A 24,911-nucleotide genomic window follows, 5' to 3' on the forward strand; every position below is an offset into this window, starting at 1 on the left:
AAGGTAAAGTATTGTAGGAGTTCTTTGAGGTTGAAGGTAAAGAGTTTGAGAAATTCTGAAATGTTTAAGAGTATGAGATTCTGGAAGACATTTAAATTTATTTTTTGTTTTGAAAATTATTTGTATAATATTTTTTACTCTGTGTAATATGGTAATATCTCTCTTTCTAAAAGGATTGTTACAGTTGAGGATGTAATCATTGGTATACATTGTTTCCTTTAAAATTTTTTTTTGTATATTTAAATAACTTTGGCAGCTTAAAAATTTTTTTTTAGATTAAAAAAATTAACACCCCCCCAGTACTCTCCTTTAAAAAAACCCATTGGGAAACTTCTTGAAAAATAAAGATCTTTGTTAAGTATTCATCTTATAAAAACATTATTTGCTTTTAAAGAGGACTCATTGCAGTTTTTTTTTTTTAAATGGAGAACTCTACAATTGCATTTTCAAGATGACTTTATTTATAAAAGGTAATTTACTCATAACCATTGAGTAAAACACCTTCTAATTTATTTGTGTTTAAGTTCGAATTAAAGTGAGGTGAATTTTTGCATCAGAGTAAAAAAAAAAAAAAACACAATGGCTTTATTGAGATATAATTCACCTACCATGCAGTTCACTCTTTGAAGTGTCTAGTTTAGTGGTTTTTAATACATTCATGAAGTTGTGCAATCATCAACACTAATTCCAGAACATTTTCATCTCTACAGAAAGAAACTTTGAACTCATTAGCAGTAACTCCCTATTCCATCCTTTTCAGGCCCCTGGCAACCATGGATCTACTTTCTGTCTCTATGGATTTATATATTCTGGACATTTCATAGAAGGGGAATAATACAGTAATCATATAATATATGGTCTTTGGTGTCCAGCTGTTTTTACTTAGCATAAAGTTTTCAGGGTTTATCCACATTGTAGCATGTATCTTTTTTTATACTTGAATAATATTCTATTATATGTATATACCTTATTTTGTTTATCCATTTATCAGATGAACACTGGATTGTTTCTACTTTTTGGCTATTGTGAATAATACTGCTACAAACATTCATGGGCAAGTTTTTGTGTGGACATGTATTTTCATTTTTCTTGGGTATATACCTAGGAGGAGTCATGACATAACTCTAGCATTTTGAGGATTTGCCAAACTATTTTCCAAAGTGATGGCAACATTTTATATTCTCACCATCAGTAAATGAAGGTTCTGATCTCTCCACAACATCACCAACACTTATTATATTCTCTTTTTTCTCTCTCATTTTTTTCTTTAGTCTCATCCTTATGAGTATCAAATTATGAAAAATTCTTTTTACCTCATTGAGTTGTCCTGGCACACTTGCCAAAAATCAGTTGACTATAAAGAGAAGATTTATTTTCAGACTCTGAGTTCTATTCCATTGATCTCTATGTCTGTCTTTATGTTGTTGCCACACTGTCTTAATTACTGTGGCTTTGTAATCAGTTTTGAAATTGGGAAGTGTGAATGTTTCAACTTTGCTCTTTTTTAGGATTACTTTCTGTTCATACAGAATCCCTTACACTTCCATATGATTTTTAGGAGTGGTTTGTCAGTTTCTGCCCAAAGAGAAAAAAGCTGTCAGGATTGATTGAAATCTGTACCTTAATTTAGGTAGTATTGCTATCTCAACAATAGTAAGTCTTCTGATCTGTGTACATGAGAAGTTCATCTCCCATATATGTAGGCTTTCTTAAAGTCTTTCAACAAGACTTTCGTAGTTTTCAGAGTACAAGTCTTCATACTTCTTTTGTTAAGTTTATTCCTAAGTATTTTATTCTTCTTGATATAGTTGTAAATGGAATTATATTCTTAACTTCATGTTTGGATTGTTTGTTGGTAGTGTATAGAAAAGCAATTGATTTTATACATCCGTCTTGTATTCTTGGAACCTTGCAAAACTTGTTTATTAGTTCTCATTGTATGTATGCATGTGTGAATTCCTTAGGCTTTTCTCTATGCAAGATCATGTCATGTGGATAGAGATAAGTTTGCTTTTTCTTTCCAGTATAGATGCCACTCATTTCTTTTTCTTGCCTAATTGCCCTGGCTAGAACCTCCAGTACAGTGTTGAATAGAATTGGCAAGAGTAGATATCCTTGGATCAGATTCCTAGTGTTTAGTGGTTTGGAAATATGTATTACTGACAATGCTCCTTTGAGAACTTGAAAATCCAGCTTTGTGTCCTCCTGTAGTAACAAAAGTAACAAAATTTCTTCTATTGGAATTTGGCATGCTATTTATTTTTTGAGCATCAAGGCACAATAGATTCTAGCATGGCTTTCCCCAAAACTTCAATGCCTCTGTTTTATTAACTTATCAGTATAGTTGAGTAAGAATGAATAATTAGAATGTTCATATTGTCTTTGCCTCTTAGTCTTAGCTTGGGTTAATGCTTTATAGTTAGCACATTTGAAGGAGGTTTATAATTTGTAATAGATACAGTTAAAAACCAGAGATGATGATAGTGGTCGAGTGAAGGAAAGGTAGTGATTTTATTACTTTTGATAATTTAACTCTACACCCAACTTCTGATGAGTGTATTTCCTTGTTCAGATTTATTCACTACAGAAAGTGGTAGAAGTAACTCTTCTATACTTTATTCCTTACTGTAGATTTTGTCAGTACTTAGATATCCAATTCAGAGAACAGAATTTCTTTCATATATTGAACATTTCTTGAATATATTCTCTATGTATTGTATTTTGCCCTGTCAAACACATGAAGTCAGTATAAGAGCATGTTTATTCTCTTACTGCGTATGAAATATGTAGGAAGATCAAGTATATGTACTTACTTTGTACCGCTGTGTATTTGTGCTTCAGGGTATATGTTCTGTCCCTCTTACTAAATGTGAGCTCCTTGAGGTTAATCATCTTTATATTGACATGATGTGTATCATAATGCCCCACATATACCATGTGTTTATTATGAATTTTCAAAATGAATGGAGCCGCTTAAGTATAAGCCTCCAGTTAACTATTCTCACTCAATGGCATAACCAATCAGTATTGTTGAATTTCACAAGTAACAGGATCAGTGTATCCTGGATTTATTAGGGAAGGCTTCATGCAAGAGAAGGTAATTAAAGGGGCTCGCACAGGATGAATAAGAACTGAGCAAAGAGAAAGAGCATTTCACCTAGGTGTCATAGTTTGAAGGTCAATGAGTAGATTATGTTGATTGGAATAGAAAATTAGTATTGGCTTTTAGATATCTAAAGAAAAGGGTGGATAAATAAGGAACATTGTGTTTTGGAGGCCTTAAATGCCAGTTTGAAAAGTTTGCTCTTACTCTGTTAGAGAACATTTGAAATTTTTGGAGGCACAGCGATACTTTAAGATTTGCTTTATGATAGTATGTGTTATGGGTTGGAAGTATTGGGAGAGCACTTAGGAGGGTATGGTAATAATTCTTCTAGTCTGTTGCTTTTTTAAGAACAGAGTTCTTTGTTTGCTTTTTCATGCTTAGCATAGTGCCTAGATGAGAGTTCAAATATTTGTTCCTTGGGTGCACAAATATATGGACTAAGTCATCTCAGGCTGGGTTGAGCAGTTAGCAGTAGGAAATAGCATATGAGAAACACTTTGGGGGAAGAACTGAGATGAGTTGTTTTCTAAGAGTATAAGGATGTGGGTCAGGTCAAAGATGACATTGAAGTTTCAGCCTGGGTGATTAAGGAGTAGCAGTGCCATCCTTAGAAATAGGGAAGTCAGTTAGGGGAAGAGAGGAGTGAGAAAAGTGACAGTCATGTACATGTTTTTAGACTTGGTTGAGTTTGAAGTTGAAATCCATAGTACACAGGGTTAGTTAGGCTCAAATGAAAACTGAAGTCTGAATATTTAAATATAGACATCACTATGAAGATATTGTTGTTTGAGCAGTAAAAATGATTGGGCTGACATAACACTATGTGTGTACATGGGTGCAGAGGTTGTGTGCATGTATACAAGTAGATACAGTCTTACACACTAGAACCCAATATGTGTATTAGAGTGTGGATATGCTAATCTGTTAGTGGAATGATGAGGACTGATTCTTTTGTGTGAGCAGAGGGGAAAGAAAAGTAAGTTAAAGAAGGAGAAAGGGGAGGAACAAAGAGGTAGAACTTATAGCACAAATTTGCCAAGGAGTTTTTGTCTTATGCTTGAATATAATACTAGTAATAACAGCAGTAGTACTCCTGTATGACTTGTTGAGTGCTTACAGTATGCCAGACATCTGGCTAGACATGCTATCTTTTTTACCCTCATAACAAATCTGTGATGCAGTACTATTATATCTCCTTTTTAACTGATGAGGAATCTGAATAGTGAAGAGGTTAAAACTTGCCCAAATGACTTGAACTAATAAATAATTAGGAAATCTTGTGAATATAAACCTGACTTTTTGGATTCTGAGCCAAAGGTTCTTTCCATTATATCAAAGGTTTGTATGTTTAATTTCTTCAAGGCCAGGACTTGATCTTTAGAAAATCAGTCCTTGATAAAGGCTTATTAGTTAGCAGGCAGTCATGTTTTCTATTAACAAAATCTGCATGTACTGTGGATGTAGTTGTTTCTACTTTTCTACCTGGGTATTTATATTTATGTGCTTCCCAGGTGGCACTAGTGGTAAAGAACCTGCCTCGGGTTCAGTGCAGGAAACAGAGGCAGGTTTGATCCCAGGGTTGGGAAGATCCCCCTGGAGGAGGGCATGCCAACCCTCTCCAGTATAGTGTATTAGGAGGCAGCACTTTTGACTACATGTTGTAAATGTTAATTTAAAGAAGATATTAGTTCTTTTTGCTTCCAAATGAAAGTGCTTTTCATTATTTTTGTTAAACTACTATAAACTTGTTTTAGAAGTTTTTCTGATGCACTACTCCCCTCATACATTTGCAAGGAAATAAGAACTGACATTTTCTGTATTACAGGGGATATAATTTTCAATGCCCAGTACCCAGAGCTGCCTCCTGATTTTATCTTTGGAGAAGATGCTGAGTTCCTGCCAGACCCCTCGGCTCTGCATGTGAGTGCTACAGGCGTGTTCTGTGTTTGGATGATCTTTGTTTGTTGAAAGGAAAATAAAATTGCCTATTGACAATTCTTTAACATATACATTTGCTGAATACATAGATTTTTTCCACCCCTTATTTTCCCTCTGTCCTGTGAAATAAGTACAACTTGTTTTGTGCCAAAATTGTTTAAATAAGAGGGTTTTTTTTTTTTTTTTCCATTGCAGCTTTATTTACAGACTATTTTGAATTAAAGAAAGTCTCTAGCCTTTTGGTTAAAATATTGTTGCTTCAGCTTAAGGAGACATGTTGAAAACATTTTCTTTGTTTTAACTTAATATTTCATGCCTGCAATCAATTTTCTAATGTTTACTAACACTTCATCACAGGACTTGTTAGGGGAGTGTTTCTTGACTTTTCAAGAGGCCTTTTTTTGTATAGAAGTGAAAGTGGCAAATTTGGACTTGTATGCGCATTATCTCAGTCTTAATATCAGAAGGGTAAAGACCAGATTAAGTGTTCTTTATTAAGCAAGACCAAAGACTTTGTAATTGAAGTAAAATATTTCTGGATTTAAAGCAGAGAAAGAGGTGGTAAAATTGATACTTGTCAGAGCACATGCGGTTTGTATAAAAAGTGTGTTTTTCATGGCTGGTAGAGAAAAACATATGCCATTTTGTTTAAAAGGTCTGACCAGACAAAATGTCTCTTTTTTCCTTTCCCAAGTTTTGATTTTGCTATGATGCTTGTACCATCAGAAGTTCTATTGTTGTTCAAAAACTTTGTTCTTAGTTGTGTTTTTTGGAAAATTTTTTGCCTCATTGAAGTTTTGTAACTAAAAATTTGAGAATTTGCTTTGAAATCTTGTCCTCCCTCCCTTTTTTAAAAAGGGAAGTATTAAACAGGAAGTATGTACCCAAACCTAAAAAATTATCTTAAATTTTGGAACACAACTGTAAAAATGCAGTTGATAAGAGTAGAATGGATTTGTTACAAAATTTCTAATATTTACACATAAACTGTTACTTTTGGTGATTTTTTTTTTTTAATTGTAGTTTATCTGTTCAATGTTATGTGGTAGCCTGGATGGGAGAGAAGTTTGGGGGAGAATGGAAACATGTATATGCATGGCTGAGTCCCTTTGCTGCCCACCCGAAGCAATCACATTGTTCATCAGCTATACTCCAGTATAAAATAAAAATTTTAAGAAAAAAATAGAAAAGAAATGCCAAAAAAAAATTTAATTGAAGCTTTGAAAAAACAATTTAGTTTAAAGTTGAGACCCTTTAAATGCTTCCCTGATAGTTTAGTTGGTACCCTGGTTCGCTTCCTGGGTCAGGAAGATCTGCTAGAGAAGGGATAGGCTACCCACTCCAGTATTCTTGGGCTTCCCTTGTGGCTCAGCTAATAAAGAATCCGCTTGCAATGTGGGAGACCTGGGTTCTATCCCTGGGTTGGGAAGATGCCCTGGAGAAGGGAATGGCTATCCACTGCAGTATTCTGGCCTGGAGAAATCCATGGTCTGTGTAGTCCATGGGGTCGCAAAGAGTTGGACAAGACTGAACGATTTTCACTTCCCTTAAAATGCTTTGTATTACAAATTCATCCCATGTTGAAGCTGAAGGCCTTACCTGAAGAAAATCAGGCGAAGTACCCCTGTAGATCTCTCCTGTATTAAACCTGCCCAGTGGAAGGTAGCATATGCTAAATGCCAAAGTTATATAATAGGTTAAGTGCTCCAGAGGTTTAAGGATACTTCTCAGAAAAGGCTTTGTTGGGGAGGTGAGAGTTGTATCAATATTTGCAGAATGGAGTAAAAGTGGGGACAGTATGGTGGAGAGTGTTTCAAGTGGAAGGAATGATATAAACAAATGATAGGTATAATATATTGTAGAATAAGGTACTTGACAGGTTTGCTGAAGAGTAAGTTAATATAAGGAAGGGCTGCTGCTGCTGCTGCTAAGTCGCTTCAGTCGTGTCTGACTGTTCGCGACCCCATGGACCGCTGCCTACCAGGCTCCTCCGTCCATGGGATTTTCCAGGCAAGAGTACTGGAGTGGGTCGCCATTGCCTTCTCCGATAAGGAAGGGCTGCTGCTGCTGCTGCTAAGTCGCTTCAGTCGTGTCTGACTCTGTGCGACCCCATAGACGGCAGCCCACCAGGCTCTGCTAGAAAAGGTTAAAAAGATAAAGTGGGGTGAGGTTGTTGAATGCGTTGAATTCTAGGTTAAGCGTCACTGAAGGAAATGAAACATGGAGAATTGTCTAACAGTAGTGTGGTTAATATAGTAGATTAGAAGAGATTGAGAAAGAGAATTGAGAACTGTTGTGTAGATCTAGGTGGAGGTGGGAAAGGGGCTTTAAGCTAAGATGATGCAAGAGGGAACAGATGGAAACGATAAGAAATACATGTTTACAATTAATTTTTTTGGAATTGCCTTTATTTATTTATTTATTTATTTTTTATAAATTTATTTATTTTAGTTGGGGGCTAATTACTTTACAATATTGTAATAGTTTTTGCCATACATTGACATGAATCAGCCATGGGTTTACATGTGTTCCCCTTCCTGGACCCCCCCACCCACCTCCCTCCCTGGAATTGCCTTTAAAATTTGCAGAGCACATCTTCAATATTGGGAAGGATTGTGAGTGTATTAGATTTTATCTTTCTATTTATTTATTTATATAATTATTTATTTGTTTTGATTAGAGTGTGGACTTTAAAAGCTGTAAAGGGCTTTAAGTTTTATCTTATTCCACTTTTCGGTTTTAGTATTCAGGAAATTGACCTAGATTTATATGGTTGTGTTGGAGTTTATATTATAACTTCACTTATCTGATGTTTAGTTTTGAGTGGAATTACCATTAAACGTTTTTGAGAAATTAGCTGCAGAAGAACAGCCCCCAAAATCAAAGCCCTAGCTCTAAAAGAAAGATCACAAATCTAGGGAAACACCTGTCTTTAGCTATAGCTAATCTCAGACCTCAATCAGTCTACCCAGTGCTTCTTCACAGACCAGTGAGTGAGCTGCAAAAGCCTAGAGAAGCAACTGGATACACCCACCCCTAGTTGGGTGAAGTCTACACAGCTCTGGAGGGTACCCTGTATCTTTCCAAACAGTACTTTGAAGTAGCTTATAGGATACACAGAAGGTTAATAAAAATATATGAAGTGCTTATTTATATTTATATATCTTCTTTGGAGAAATGTCTATTCAAATCCTTTGTCCATTTTTAAGTTGGGTTATTTGTCTTTTTATTGTACTTTTTCACCATTTGATAAATTTGGGGCTATTTATTAGGTATCTGTGTCTGCTCAGGTGACCAACTGCACTTGTTTAGGAGAGAGGGATTTCCTGGGATTTTTATGTTCACTGTTAAGATGGGACAGTCCTGGGGAACTGGGATATATGATCACCGTTGTTCATTCACTGGACTGGAAGCTTCTTGAGAGAATAGAATTTGTTTTGTTCACTGCTGTATCCTAGTGTCTACAAGAAGGCCTGGTACATTGAGATTAGATGAACAGTTTGCCTTCAAGGTTCTGCATTCCTTAAGGGACTTGTTGGTTTCCAAGACTGAAATGTTTTAAATGAAAAATTCAAAATAGAAGAAAGATTCAAGTTTTGAGAGATTTGAGGGATAAAAATCAGTTAACAGAAACTCTGAAGCAGTGATTTTTCAGCCTTGCTTTTGCAACACCCTGTGGTGTGTTCAACTGCCTCAGAAGGAATTGTGAAACTCTTTCCCCCCAAAATAACAGTGATAATTCACTTTAATTTAAAATTGCATAAAGGAGGAAGGGTGGATCATACGTTTAAAAGAGAAGAATGTGTCGCAATTATCGTGTGTTAGAAACCACTGATATCTGACTTCCTAGTTTGAAGAAGGTGACGATCTTGTGTTTGGGGCAAGCATCTTCAGGGTAGGGAACCTAATGCTACCAGAGGTAATACCTACTGGTTGTGTAATTCCTTCGGGGACTCTTTTCTGCTCACGTGGAGTGTGAGTGTATAAAGAGTATTGTGCTAACATCTTGTTGCGTCTCCTCCCCTGCTCTTCTCTGTGCTAGAAGACATCTGTTGAATGTGTCCATGCAAAATAGTCCATATCTGGTGTACATAAAAAGTATTTGAAATACATGTGAAGAAAGCACCAAGCTGAGATGGACTGCATGGCCTATTATTGAAAAATGCCATCCAGGTGTATGGTGCTCCCGCTCCTGGACACGTCCATTGCCATGGCCACTAACGTATTATAAAATAGGATGCACTGCATATTTCAAATATCTATTTAGTGTCTCATTGGAGACCTATAAAAGAGTCATTTTTCACCCTGAAGCTGGATATAATGCTCAAGACAAGGAAGTGAACAGAATTGCAGCCTTGGGTGATGTGCACAGGGTGCTATGGGACATGTAGGGGAGAAGGTTATCAAATCCATGGATAGTTAAGTGTCGGTGACTTAAAAACATATTATTTGGTTGTTTATGCTCTCTCCTTCTAGAAGGTACATCGTTCCCTCTCACAGGCAGATACGCATTGATGGATCACCTTAATCTGGACAGGGACTCTGCTGGGTTGAGGCTGATTTATGGCTCTCGTCAGGATGTGTCTACCTCTGGTTTGCTATTGCCCTTGAGGTAGAGCTCTTCAGGGTTTTTAACCGAGAATCTGGCGTGGTCAATGTTCCTAGACCCTTCAAAGTGCTTGGGTCAATAAAATATTTTAAAATATACTGACATGTTATTTGGGCTTCCCTGATAGCTCAGTTGGTAAAGAATCCGCCTGCCATGCAGGAGACCCCGATTCAATTTCTGGGTTGGGAAGATCCGCTGGAGAAGGGATAAGCTACCCACTCCAGTATTCTTGGGCTTCCATTGTGGCTCAGCTGGTAAAGAATCTGTCTGCAATATGGGAGACCTGGGTTCGATCCCTGGGTTGGGAAGATCCCTTGGAGAAGGGAAAGGCTGCTACTCATTATCAAATTATTCCGGTACCCACACAGCATGGATCTTTTTTTAAATTTGTTTAAATTGGAGGATAATTGCTTTATAATGTTGTGTTGGTTTCTGCTATACATCAACATGGATCAGTTATAGGTAAGTCATAGGGTACCTGTGTCCCCTCCCTCTTGAACTTCCCTCCCATCCCTCTAGGTTGTCGCAGAACACCGGGTTGAGCTTCCTGTGTCCTACAGCAGATTCCCATTGGCTATCTATTTTACATATGATAATATATGTTTCAGTGCTACTCTCTCAGTTCATCCCTCCCTCTCCTTCTCTCACAGTGTTCACGAGTTTGTTCTCTATGTCTGTGTCTCTACTGCTGCCCTACAAATAGGTTTATCAGTACTATTTTTCTAGATTCCATAGGTATGTGTTAATATACTATACTTACTTTTTCTCTTTCTAACTTACTTCACTCTGGAAACAGGCTCTAGGTTCATCCACTTTACTAGAACGGACTCAAATTTGTTCCTTTTTTTGGACTGAGTAATATTCCATTGTCTATATGCACCACAACTTTTTTATCCATTCATCTGTTGATGGACATCTAGGTTGCTTCAACGTACTGGCTATTGTAAATGCTCACAGCATGGATCTTTGTCCTGACAGATCTCATATTCTAAATTTTATATGGTAGGACTGCTGATAACTCTGCTCTGCTTTTCAGAAGTGATTGCTTAATTTTTAGCTTCTTGCCCTGGGCTGCCCAGAATTTATCGGATGTCCTGAGGGGAACTGGCTTGGTTTATCAGCTTGCCTCCTGTGCCCAGAATTTGCATATGTCCCAGAGGTACCTTTCCCTAATGCTTTCTCCTCTGAATTCTCAGCCCCTCCAGTTCTCATTGCTTCAGCAGATGTTGAATACCTTCAGATATCTGGCTTTCTGGTTGCTTCTGTTGAGAATGCTGGTTTATACAAAGCCACTCTATCCTATCTGGAAGCAAAAGGCAGTTGTCCTACATATCATTTTGTCCTTTGCTTTTGAAGCAAAACTAAAAATCTTTAGTGGACTGTAAATACCACTTACTTTGTTGGTAAGAATACAGAATTAAGAAAAAATTATTATTCATAATAAAAATACTTAATGTTAATAAAATTTTCAGTAACATTAATAAAAATTAATAAAATGTTAAAAACAATGTACTTTTTTGTTTCTTATGAAAACCTAGGTTTTAAGTTCCCGTAGATCTTCCTAAGGTGGAAAGAAGTAAGGGTAAACATTAAATGGAAATGGCATCTCTGGTTCTCTTGGGTTATTCAGCTTGGATTCAAAGGGTACATCAATGTATGGTTTCAAGTGAATATGAGAAAATTACTAGAAATTTCAGTGCGAATTTGGTTTATATGCTGATGAGTTAAAAACTTTATGTTTACACCATTATCTATTTTTACTTACCAGCCATGGAAGCATTTTATGAGGTAGGAAGATACTGTTATTCTTTGTAAAATGTACCTCCTAAAGGGAGAGAGTAGACAGTCCCCAGTCTAAAAATGACAATTTATATAAGTTCATCTATTTTTTTCAAAGGTGTTGCTACTATAACAATTGTGGATTAAGGAGAGGAGTATTAATATACACGCATACGCATACACACACAATTTTGAAGGCATGTGTTATAAACAAGGCTTTAAAAGCACAGTTGTAGAAAAACAGAACATCTTGAAAGTACAAACAAGGTACATTTAAAATGTTCACTCTCATATGACAAATGAAAAAAAGGCAAACCAAGTTATTTTTTGAAATTCAATGGCAAATATAACATTTAGCAGATGTTGCCAGTTTTGATTTACTCAATTGAATTTGTAAAAATGCTTTTAGGAAAATGAGGTACTGAGTTGAATGCAAAGCATTTCTGTTCAAAAATTGCTTACTCAGAGGATTATTTAATGATCGGTTTTGAAGATTATTCATTGTCTTTGGTTGGTCGGTCATCTCTCTTCATCATCCTTTCTTTTTTTAATTCATTCTTTTATATGTAATTTTATTTATTTATTAGTTTTGGCTGTGCTGGGTCTTCACTGCTGCGTGGGCTTTTCTCTAGTTGCAAGCAGGGCTATTCTCTAGTTGCAGTGCATGGGCTTCTCATTGCAGTGGCTTCTCTTCTTGTAGAGCCTAGGCTCTAGGGCACATGAGCTTCAGTAGTTGCGGCACATGGGCTCAGTAGTTGTGGTTCCCGGGCTCTGGAGCACAGGTTCAATAGTTGTGCCACTTGGGCTTAGTTGCCCTGTGGTATGTGAAGTCTTCCCAGATCAGAGATCAAACCTGTGTTTCTTGCATTGGCAGGTGGATCCTTTACCACTGAGCCACCAGGGAAGCTCCATCATCCTCTCCTTATCACTTTTTTTTCTCTCCAGCACTCTCCTCAAAGAATTGGATTTTTAAATTAAAATAATGTATTTTTTTTTATTATTAATGACAGATTGTATAGAATACAGATAAGTACCAAGAAAACACACCATTAATCACACAGTTAAGAGATGAGTATTAAAATGTTAATTATTTTAGTGCGTTTACTCCCAGTATTTTTCTCTGTCTCTGTCACATGCATACATGTCCTTTGCACTTTTCAGCAGTTATTTTTTACCTTACATATTATTGAAAGCATTTTTCCTTTGATGTTATGAATTCATCTGAAACATCTTTTAAAATTGACTTCTATTCTTCTGCCCTGATGGTTAGTGCCTCTCCAGGAATATAAACATGAAAGTCACTTAGTCATGTCCGACTCTCTGCGACCCCATAGACTGTACAGTCCATGGAATTCTCCAGGCCAGAATCCTGGAGTGGGTAGCTTTTCCTTTCTTCAGGGGATCTTCCCAGCCAGGAATCGGAAAATAAAAGGTGTTTATAAAACCAGTCCTATTTCTTTATTTTTAAGTTTGTTTTTCATCAGAAACAATGAGCTTCACTTAAGTGAAATGGGAATAATCTGTGAATTTTAAAACCTAAGAGTTGATGATGGTAATAACTTAAAAAGGTTTTTTACTTCCTCATTGTAAATCTAATTTCTGTAAACAGGGATTCCACGTATATTCCTCTTAAGAAAATAAAGGTAAAAAAAAAAAGAAAATAGAGGTGAAATTGAGGTTTTAGTGAAGTAACATCCATATTATTTTTGGCTAGTTTGTGTACAGCATTGAGTAGAGATGGAGAAACTCCACCTTTTAAGAAGACTTTGGTTTAACTGGAGAAACAGGGCTTAAACATAAAAAGAGAAATATTGTAGCATATTGCAGTGCATTGTCTTAACACTTAATGTATACCTCTGCAGCACTACTATTTGTCTAGTAGTTGTTTGTTTACATTTTTGTCTTCTCTGACATTCTGAGAGCACCTTGAAGGCAGAAGTACACACTACTAAGGTTTTTTTTTTTTTTTAAATGAGTGAATATGTTAAGTACCACATTAATGGTGCAGGAGTTCTGATGAAGTGGTGATTATTGTGCCTTGATGGTCGTATGAGGTTTTATGGGGGAAGGAAGGGTTTTAGTTGGGTCTTTAAACAGGGATAGGTTTAGAAAATGAACAGAAGGGATGGCACTGTAGTCAGGAAGAGAAAGCTACAGAGATGTATCTCAAACCAAGGATAGCATGTTAAAAGCATTGAGCAAAACAATTTTCTTTTCTTTTTTTAACTATTTTTCTTAAAATTGGAGCATAGTTAATTTACAGTGTTGTTAATTCAGATGTGCATCAGAGTGATTCACTTTGATAGTAAGATATTCAGTATAGTTCCCTATGCTGTATAACTATACAGTAGGTCCTTGTTTATCTGCTTTATATATAGTATTGTGTATATGTTAATCCCAAACTCCTAATTTATCCCCCTCCCCACCCCCACTGCCACTGTCCTCTTTGATAACCATGTTTGCTTTCTATGCCTCTGAAATTGTTTCTGTTTAGTAAATAAATTCATTTCTATTATTTTTCAGATTCCACATATAAGTGATATCATATGATACTTTCTTTCTCTGCCTGATTTACTTCACTTAGTACGATAATCTCTAGGTCCATTCATGTTGTTGCAAATGGCATTATTTTGTTCTTTTTTATGGCTGAGTAATGTTCCATTGTAATATTTGTACCACATCTTTTTTATTCATTCATCTGTTGATGGACTCTTAGGTTGCTTCCATGTCTTGGCTATTGTAAATAATGCTGCGATAAATATTGGAGTGCCTATATCTTTTCAGATTAGAATTTCCTCCAGTTATTTGCTCAGGAATCATATGGTAACTCTATTTTTAATTTTTTAAGGCATCTGCATGCTGTTCTCCATAGCAGCTGCACCAATTTACATTCCCACCAACATAGTAGGAGGGTTCCTTTTTCTTCACACTCTCTCTGGCATTTATTATTTGTAGACTTTTTAATGATGGCCATTCTGACTGGTGTGAGATGGTACTTCATTGTAGTTTTGATTTGTGTTTCTCTAATAATTAGCAGTATTGAGCATCTTTTCATGTGTTTATTGGCCATCTGTATGTCTTTGAAGAAAGGTCTATATCAGTCTACCCATTTCTTGATTGGGTTTATTTTTTTTAATATTAAGCTCTATGAGCTATTTGTATATTCTGGAGATTAACTGCTTGTCAGTGCATTGTTTGCAAATATTTTCTCCCACTCAGTATGTTGTCTTTTTGTTTTGTGTATGCAAACCAGTTTTCTCGGAGTAGAATTTGCATAGGTAAAGAGTAGAAAATTATAGAAGTAGTTGGAAGCAAAATTGTTAGGACTTTAGAATACAAAAGATTATTCATTATAGATTTAGGGTGTGATTTTAAGCAACTGCTGCAGCCTTAGGTTTTAATTTGTTTTCCTTTTTTTTAAAAAAAATTTACCGAGACATTTTAGAGATGTTCATTATTTGAAGATATCTTTTCCCCTGTGGTCTTAAGAATTCCACAAATTTTTGATGCTTTCCTTTTTTAGCTACCTGTTGAGGGAGGTACACTTCTGGAAATACTTATAAAGTTAATATGCATACATTAGTTTTTCAGAGGAGTCAGATTTTATTCTACATTTTTAAAGAAAAATATGCACTTGATTATTGATTATGTTCCCTCAGAATCTCTAAATTGATTATTTCACATTTTCTACTTGTTTCAAAGGCTAGTCTTATAACTAACTTACTTTGTGTCCTTTTGGTATACAGGGCCTTATGGGTGAAGGGCTATTTATTTTTTAATAAACTTTTAGTTTTAGAACTTTTAGCTTTAGATTTATACAATTATTGAAAAGATAGTAAGAGTGTTCCAGTGTACCCCTCATTGTTTTGCCTATCACTAACATGTTACATTACTGTGATACATTTGTATAATTATGAACCAATATTGATTCATCATTATTAACTGAAGTCTAAACTTTATTCAGATTTCCTTAGTTTTCCCCTGATATCCTTTTTCTATCTAGGATCTCATCCACGATAACACATTACATTTAGTTCTCTTGTCTAAATAGGTTCCTGTAATTGGGACAGTTCCTCAGATTTCCCTTGTTTTTGATTATCTTGATAATTTTGAGCAGTGCTGCCAGGATATTTTATAGAATGTCTCTCAACTGGGATTTGTCTAATATTTTTCTCATGGTTAGACCATCAGTTCAGTTCAGTTCAGTCGCTCAGTTGTGTCCAACTCTTTGTAACCCCATGAATCACAGCACGCCAGGCCTCCCTGTCCATCACCAACTCCCAGAGTCTACCCAAACTTACGTCCCTCGAGTCGGTGATGCCATCCAGCCATCTCATCCTCTGTCGTCTCCTTCTCCTCCTGCCCCCAATCCTTCCCAGCATCAGGGTCTTTTCCAATGAGTCAACTCTTTGCATGAGGTGGCTGAAGTATTGCAGTTTCAGCTTCAACATCAGTTCTTCCAATGAACACCCAGGACTGATCTCCTTTAGGATGGACTGGTTGGATCTCCTTGCAGTCCAAGGGACTCTCAAGAGTCTTCTCCAACACCATAGTTCAAAAGCATTGATTCTTCGGCGCTCAGCTTTCTTCACTGTCCAGCTCTCACATCCATACATGACCACTGGAAAAACCATAGCCTTGACTAGACGGACCTTTGTTGACAAAGTGATGTCTCTGCTTTTTAATATGAAATCTAGGTTGGTCATAACTTTGCTTCCAAGGAGTAAGCGTCTTTTAATTTCATGACTGCAATCACCATCTGCAGTGATTTTGGAGCCCCCAAAAATAGTCTGACACTGTTTCCACTGTTTCCCCATCTATTTGCCATGAAGTGATGGGACCAGATGCCATGATCTTAGTTTTCTGAATGTTGAGCTGTAAGTCAACTTTTTCACTCTCCTCTTTCACTTTCATCAAGAAGCTTTTTAGTTCCTCTTCACTTTCTGCCATAAGGGTGGTGTCATCTGCATATTTGAGGTTATTGATATTTCTCCTGGCAATCTTGATTCCAGCTTGTGCTTCCTCCAGCCCAGCGTTTCTCATGATGTACTCTGCATATAAGTTAAATAAGCACGGTGACAATATACAGCCTTGACGTACTCCTTTTCCTATTTAGAACCAGTCTGTTGTTCTATGTCCAGTTCTAACTATTGGTTCCTGACTTGCATACAGATTTCTCAAGAGGCAGGTAAGGTGGTCTGGTATTCCCATCTCTTTCAGAATTTTCCACCGTTTATTGTGATCCACACAGTCAAAGGCTTTGGCATAGTCAATAAAGCAGAAATAGATGTTTTTCTGGAACTCTCTTGCTTTTTTGTTGATCCAGAGGATGTTGGCAATTTGATCTCTGGTTCCTCTGTCTTTTCTAAAACCAGCTTGAACATCTGGAAGTTCACAGTTCACGTATTGCTGAAGCCTGGCTTGGAGAATTTTGAGCATTACTTTACCAGCGTGTGAGATGAGTGCAATTGTGCGGTAGTTTGAGCATTCTTTGGCATTGCCTTTCTTTGGGATTGGAATGAAAACTGACCTTTTTCAGTCCTGTGGCCACTGCTGAGCTTTCCAAATTTGCTGGCATATTGAGTGCAGCACTTTCACAGTATCATCTTTGAGGATTTGAAATAGCTCAACTGGAATTCCATCACCTCCACTAGCTTTGTTCATAGTGATGCTTTCTAAGGCCCACTTGACTTCATATTCCAGAGCCAGGATGTCTGGCTCTAGGTGAGTGATCACACCATCGTGATTATCTTTTGGTAGGAAGACCTCAGAGCTAAAGTGCTGTTTTCATCACATCATGTTTAGGGTACATACTATCAATATGACTTACCACTATCGATATTGACCTTGATCACTTGACTTGAGAGTGTGTTTGTCAGGTTTCTTTACTGTAAAGTTACTCTTTTCTCATCCTTTCCGTACTGTCGTTAGAAAGGACTTACTGTGTGTAGGCCACACTTAAAAGATTAAGAGGTATGATCTACCTCTTCAAGGGCAGAATATCTGCATAAATTATTTGTAATTCTTCTGCATGGGAGATTTGTGTGTTCTCCCATGTCACTTATTTATATCAGTATGGGCTGATAGGTATTTATTTTATACTTTGGGTTCCAATCCACTACTGTATTATTTATTTTGTTGCTAAAGTTGCTCTGGCTTTGGCCGTTGCAAACTATTCAGTTGGCTCCTATCTTCCTTTGACATGCCCCCATTATTATAGATTTGTTTGTGGGAGCACTTTCTTGCTTTATAGGACTACAAGACACTCAGTCCCAGCTTATCTAGTTCCTGCTCTAGCCTTAGAATCAACCATTTCCCTGAGAAGCCCTCGTTCTTTTTATTTTATTGGAGAAAGGAATTGGAAACCAAGATCTGCATGCTAAGTGTGCTTGTTGCTACTGGGGTGTCCCCTTTTGGGACAGCTTATAGAGCAAGGAAATATGTATATATAGAAATATGTGTATACATTAGCCATTTGTATCTATATTAAGTGAAGCATAGTTTGTATATATTAGCCATTTGTATCTATATTAAGTGAAACATGATTTTATTGCTGATGTCTTCAACTCGAATTCACTACCACATGGATCATTTTAGTCTCTGAAAAGTGTTATTTCAAGATACCGTGAAAAGTGTTATTTCAAGATACCGTTTGTGTGTGTTCTGATCTCTGCTCTATTGATACACTATTTCCAGCTGCTTATTTGTCAGTTAATTCCATCTACAAGCATGTATTGAATCTGTAGTATATTTAAACCTTTGTATTAAGTATTAGGAATATAAAGATGGATGATTTAGTCCCAATTTCTTCAGTATAAGTTTATCCAGTGCCTCTCTTGTCAGCACCTGTGCTCCATGCTCACAGTTCAGTAGCAGAAGAAATCTGGCTGTAGATAATTATGATATAAGGTAGAAAGATAATAACAAAATTCAGATGGAGAAATGCTTCAAGAAGGGAAATCACATGATGAATTGTATCAGATTCTGGTAGCATTCAGGTGACAGAAATGTAACCTAACTGGCTTAAGTAAGAAGAGGATTTATTGACTCAAATAACAGAGAAGACCGGGGTAGAGCTAGCTAGGGGCATGACTGTTTTTAGGGTCAAATACTTAGTAGCATCAAGGCTTTGTTCTACCTCCTCCTCTTCTGTCATTGTTCTCAGGTTCTTCATGCTGCTGCTAAGTCACTTCAGTCATGTCCGACTCTGTGTGACCCCATAGAGGGCAGCCCACCAGGTTCCCCCGTCCCTGGGATTCTCCAGGCAAGAACACTGGAGTGGGTTGCCATTTCCTTCTCAATGCAGGAAAGTGGAAAGTGAAAGTGAAGTCGCTCAGTCATGTCCGACGCTCAGCGACCCCATGGACTGCAGCCCACCAGGCCCTTCCATCCATGGGATTTTCCGAGCAAGAGTACTGGAGTGGGTTGCCATAGCATCTCCTAATACCTCTAGGTCAACATCACAATACCAGAATAAGAGAAAATCTGACATCATGACATCATGAACAAAAGTCTTAGAATTGAGACTTATTAGTCTTGGTTAGCCTCACTTGGGTCATCATATCCATGAACATTGTTGCTCTTGGGGCTAGAATGTGCTGGTCAGCTTGGCTTTGTACATTTGTTCCATTCCTTTCACAGGTGCTGGTTTTATGATTATTAGTTGAGCTATACATTTTTGTTTTGTGACCTTGTCTATGTATGTATTTTATAATAAAACATTAAAAAATTGAATGCATCATTCAAAAATTAGCATAATTCCTCAGATTCAGAAAGTCCAGTTGATTCTAAGAAGATAATATAAAGAAAAACACTTCTAGATTCATGATGACAAAATTACAGATAACTAGGCAGTAAGAGAAATCTAAGAATAGCTAGAGAAGACAAAAGCGCGACTGTTAGACTGTTAGCTGACTTCTTATGGTAATATGGATGTTAGAAGACAGTTAAACAATATCTTTAGTGCAGTTAAACAAAACCACATTTAAAATTTTTTGCTGGCAAATATATCCTTCAAGAATTTAGGTGAAATAATTACATTTTTAGGTAACAAAAACAGAGAGTTCATCATCAGCAAACCTTTACTAATTCTTCAGGGAGAAGAAAGGTTTCATTTGGAAGATTAGAGATTTATAGGAAGATTAGGATATATTCCTTCAGAATGGAATGAAGAGCAATAAAATATGATGAAGGGAGATAGCAGTAAAGAGAGTATAAAATTACACATCATCCAGAAGGTATTTCAGCTGCCGTTGTCTTTTATATTTTGGTGGATGTTAGGACTTATGTTCCCAATAGACTTCACGTGTGTGTGCTAAGTCGCTTCAGTCGTGTCCGACTCTTTGCGACCCTATGGACTGTGGCCCACCAGGCTTCTCTGTCCAAGGAATTCTCCAGGCAAGAATACTGGAGTTGGTTGCCATTTTCTTCTCCACACTTCATGCAGGCAAATATTAAACTTAAATGAGTTTTTCTTGGTATTTACTAATTTGGGAATGAGGACGTGGATGTATGTAGGGTGAGAAAAAAAATGGCATTAAAGCTTGCCTTTACAAGTGGTTGGCTTAATATTGCCGTCCTTCTTGCTAACTCTTCTGTTCTTATGTTGCTGCTTTGTGTAATACTGTGATTCTTTCATGGGGACCACTGGAAATATACTGAGCCTCCTATCTCCTAAAGATTCTACCCTAGTCTTGGTTAGAGCCGGGGCACCAGTGGTTTTGGAAAGCTCATTCTCATGTACAACCAGAGCTGAAAACTAAGGTTACTGAAAAAGAATATGATTGAAACAGATCTGAATTCTAGTTTCAACTCTGTTGATTACTATGTGGACTATGCTGACCAGGGTGCTTAACATCTATGTGTTTACTTATTAATAAAACTACTAATATTAGTACCTATCTCACAAGGCTGTTGTGAAGAATAAAGAAAGTAACATTTGAATGGAGAAATGGAAATAAAAATAGAGGTGTAGAAACCAAAATGACCAAGGGCAACGTATAATCTTAACTATAGAAGGTTTAGCAGATGTTTGTATTTTCAGAGAAGCCCTCTGGTTTCCCTTTATAACTCAAAGCAGTTTATTCTGATCTTTGAGTTTGCCTTTTAACTCATATCGAAGTGAGGTTTTGTACTTATTGAACGTCTTAAGGTTTAGGATTATTTTACTATACTTGGGTTATCTGCGGGGATGAGAACATTAAAAAGGGAAACAGTATTATAAATTTGAAACTAATTCTAATGTATGCTTTCTCCAACATTTTAAAAAGAAAAAAAAAACTAGCCATTTAAAAACATTCTTCGGATAAATTATCTGTACTCGGCTGAGAATGTTATGCCAAACTGCAGCCCCCACATAAGCTTGGAAGAGCCAAGATATTTAAACCTGCAAAGTAAAGTGCCAGCACAACCTTTACACTGGTCTGATGTAATAATTTAGCCATAGTATGGTTTGTAACCTTGAATTGACAATGACTCAGTAGACCTTGTATACATTTTAAAATGTTTTTAAGTTGTTGGGATTATGAAAATACCATAGAAGCACAATATTATCATAAGTAAAACACTTAGCGTATTTAATGAAGCTTCTTGAATATGTTTCAAGAACATTTGTGAAAAAGCTAGATTGTAAAGTAGAAAGTCTGGATTATAATAGATTTTTAAAAGAAGGTCAGCTCATTACTTACAGTATCTAAAATATAGCATACCAGAAGTGATCAGTCACATTTTTAAATCAAAGGAGTTCTTTAGAAGATTTGAAAAGATTAATTGGTAAGAATAGTGATTAGTATAACTATTGTATATAATTTATATGTTTAAAGGTACATTTTAATAGGATTTATTTCTTTTATTGCTTTGAAGATGTTTGCAAGGTTAACATGAACTTTTAGCACAGCCAGGTTCTATGAGAATTATTTTAAAAATGTAAAAACCTCTACCTAGGTAATACTGCTCCTAAAACCAAATTCACTAAATCTACCCATGTTAGATTTAAAGCATTTTAGGGTCAGAAAAATATGAAAAACTGTTTAGAACATTTGAGTTTGTATGTTTATCTTGATATATGAATAGAACTGACTAGAAATAATTTTGGTGTTAGGTGTAGATTTATGTTATAAATGTTTCTTTTGAAGTTCATAGTGAATATATCATAGGCACCCTTAATTATATTCTTACTGAATCAGAAAATCTGTAATAGTAATTTTCAGACTTTTAGGACTAAAAATAAACAGTTGAAATACATCCATTAACCTAATAACTTTAACTTCCTGAAGAGAGTCAAGGATACTTTTCTTAGTTTTTGTTGGTACTATTTTGTACCTTTTTATTTATGACTATTAAAATTGTGATCTAAAATTTTGTGCTGTTTTGCAACATGTCCTGTGAGAATTCTTTTCTAAGACAGTAATGCAGTATAAAATGTTAATAACATTTAAGGTAAAGGATGAATGAAGATTTTGAAAACTGAGAAACTCTTTTAACTGGATTAAAAAATTAAGATTACTGATATAGCTTCTTTAACTTTTAGTATGAATTTTTAACTAGCGATTTTTAGAAATCAAAGCATAATCTTAGATATAATTTTTAGAAATCAAAGCAAAACAAAATTCTTTCTAACTATAGAATTGCTGTATTTTAAAAAGTGCTTTATTTTAAAAATTTTTATTGTGGGAAATTCCAAATATATACAAAAGTAGAAAGTATTATATAGTAAATCCTCATGGGTCTGTCACCCAGCTTCAATAATTGTCAGCTCATGATCAGTCTTGTTTTATCTGTACCCTCCTCCACTTACTCCCTAGCATATTACACTGAAGCAAATTCTGTACATTTTATCATTTCATCTGTGAATATTTTGGTATGCTATTAAAAATGATAAGGAATCTTTTAAAACACTTAACCAAAATATCATTATCTTGTCTAAAAAAAATAACAGTAATTCTGTAGCATCATGAAATAACCAGTGCTCAAATTTCAAATTATTTGAATCAAAATCTATGCATTGTAATTGTTACGTCTTTTAAATATCTTCCAACTTGTCAGTTTTCTCCATTTCCCCCCCCATTTGCCGTTTATGATTGAAGAAGCAGATCTATTTGTCTTATAAAATTACCACAAACTAGATTCTGTTGATTATATTCCCATGGCGCAGTTTAACATGTTCCTCTGCATTTCCTATGAATTGGTAGGTGGAAATATGTCCCAGATTTTGTGCACCTTCAACCACCTGGTACATAGTCACAAACCAAAAATAACCCCACCCTCCCAGAGAAAGAGGTTCTGAATTTTATGATAGGGACTACATGCTGATTTTATATATGAGCTATAGAAGCATCTTTAGTTTTTATTTAGATAATTGTGTATAATGTATGACGGAAGATTAAAATTTACAATGACAATGGATATAGCAAAATGAGACAAATGTTTGTATAGTAGATAGAAAAGAACTATCAAAAGCAACAGAAGGATTATTAAGGTAAAGTATCCTGGATGCGTTCATTTTAAGGACAGCCTATTCACTTAAAAACCTCTAATGATACCATTGTTTTTTAAAAACATACTGGCAGTATAATACGCTCTCATAAAAATGACCTTGATTCATCAGGAAAGGTGGATTATATTTAATATGGCTTATTTTAAAGAATAACCACAACTAGAGAGTCAACAGTTTGGCATTTGAAGGACTGAAGAATTACCATAGCTGTAAAATATGGTGTTGTGGTTAATCTGCAATTCCTGTTAATAATGTATGTAAATATGTACATTTCAAAGATAGGAGTCATATATAAAAATTACAAAAAATCTGCTTTATCAAGAATAACTGGGAAATATGCATACTGGTTAATCAAATATTCATACTCATAAAAATTTACTGTGGACATTATATATAGATCACCAATTCTTTTAAAATAATTGATTTTTGATAAAAATACTCTTTACCCTTAAAGTAAAAGATAATTCGATCTTTTTTTTGATGATTCAGAAGCTTTTAAGGTACTGTTTATAGCATCAGAATTATTATTAAGCTTGATTGTCATATTGTAGCTGCATCGTAGAGTTGATTAATGCAGATTTCCAAAGTAATGTTAATTACCAGAGCATTATCACTGGATTCAGAAAGCCCAAATGGGCTTTGCGTCTGTGGTGTTCACAGAGAGTCATGTAAAGAGACTTATAGGAACCAGTGTGCATGCATTTGTATGTATGGTTGCATATATAGATGTTTACACATGTGCACATGTGTACGTATTACTGTTAAATTTATAATCTATATTGTTAAACACATAACACCTATATACTGACTTGTGACATGTATAGCCATTACCAGTGCTGAGGAAATTGCAAATTGAAGGAATTTGATCAAAATTTACCAAGAGGAAATTGGCTCCAAGGCATAATGATTTTGGCTGGAGGAGAGAGTGATCCTGGCACGGTACGCTCTCTGTTTCCTTGTGAGGGCTCCAAGATGATAAGAATTAGCTACATAGAGGCAGATGCTTGGTGGTTTTCTGGAAGCACAATTATGAGGTTTATGAAAAACAGGAAGATCAACATTTCATGCAGATTTTTTTGAACGGAGAACTGATTTAATGTGCTATTTTGTACCCCTTAGACCTTGTCTATTGAACCACAATAATTTGATTTTTAAAATAATTTTTTATTCTTATTTTAAGTATGCTAGCTTTTGGAGAGAAATTGTGTCTTAAAAATGCTTTTAAGATAATATTTTTCAGATTGTTCAAACTTTTAATGATTGATGACTGTAATTAATCATATTGCAATATTGTATTTTCAGAATTGCTGTCCCATTTCCTTTTGTCTACTTCTCATAACCACAGATTAACTTGGCTCCCCAGAGCCAGTATCTCTGTTGACCCTGGAATATTTTCAGATCCTTTAATATATTTAACTTAGTTTATAATGAATTGAATAGTAGTGATCATTTGACAAATAATTTTGAGTGCCCACATTGAATAGCCCATGATGTCTAGCATGCCTCTTGCACACAGATGAGTAAGATACTGTCCCTGTTCTTGGGTAGTTTATAGTCTTATAGAAGAGAGGTAATATGAAAGAACTGTATCACCCATTCTTCATGAACATTAGTGGGTACACTGAATAGGAGAACTTTCTTTTCATCTTCAGTTTTCAGTGTCTGAGAAACTTTAGCCATTTGTTTTGCATTTTGCTTATGTGATGCCAATAAACACCTTATGTATCTACTGTAAGTGAAGGGACCAAGGAAGGAACTAAAAATTAATCTTAGTAAATTCCCTAAAATCTGAATTTAGGTGTTGCAAACTCAGATGCCTAGAGGAGCCAGCCAAGCAATACAAATGAGTGAAAAAGGTCAGTATATAGCAGTTGTAATTGGTGGTAATTGTGTCCTGCTGAAATGTGTATGCTTTGTCTAAAGATTTTCAAATAGAAATTTTGTGTAGGTCAAAGAAAGCGTGTCTGCAGGCTGAAGCTGCCGAT

The 24,911-nt window shown here is 35.8% G+C and overlaps 1 protein-coding gene across 1 annotated transcript in view; it reads left to right on the plus strand.

Annotated features, from left to right (window-relative positions):
* The window catches only part of BABAM2 (BRISC and BRCA1 A complex member 2), a 408,503-nt gene that overhangs the window by 77,082 nt on the left and 306,510 nt on the right, over nucleotides 1-24,911 (plus strand). The window contains exon 4 of the mRNA XM_081484262.1: nucleotides 4,932-5,026. Coding sequence (XP_081340388.1) covers nucleotides 4,932-5,026 — 95 coding nt within the window. The remainder of the gene's footprint in view (nucleotides 1-4,931; nucleotides 5,027-24,911) is intronic.

Source organism: Giraffa tippelskirchi, chromosome 4, assembly GCF_054371585.1.
Source record: "Giraffa tippelskirchi isolate mGirTip1 chromosome 4, T2T-mGirTip1v1.2.pri, whole genome shotgun sequence".
Taxonomy (NCBI): Eukaryota; Metazoa; Chordata; class Mammalia; order Artiodactyla; family Giraffidae; genus Giraffa; species Giraffa tippelskirchi.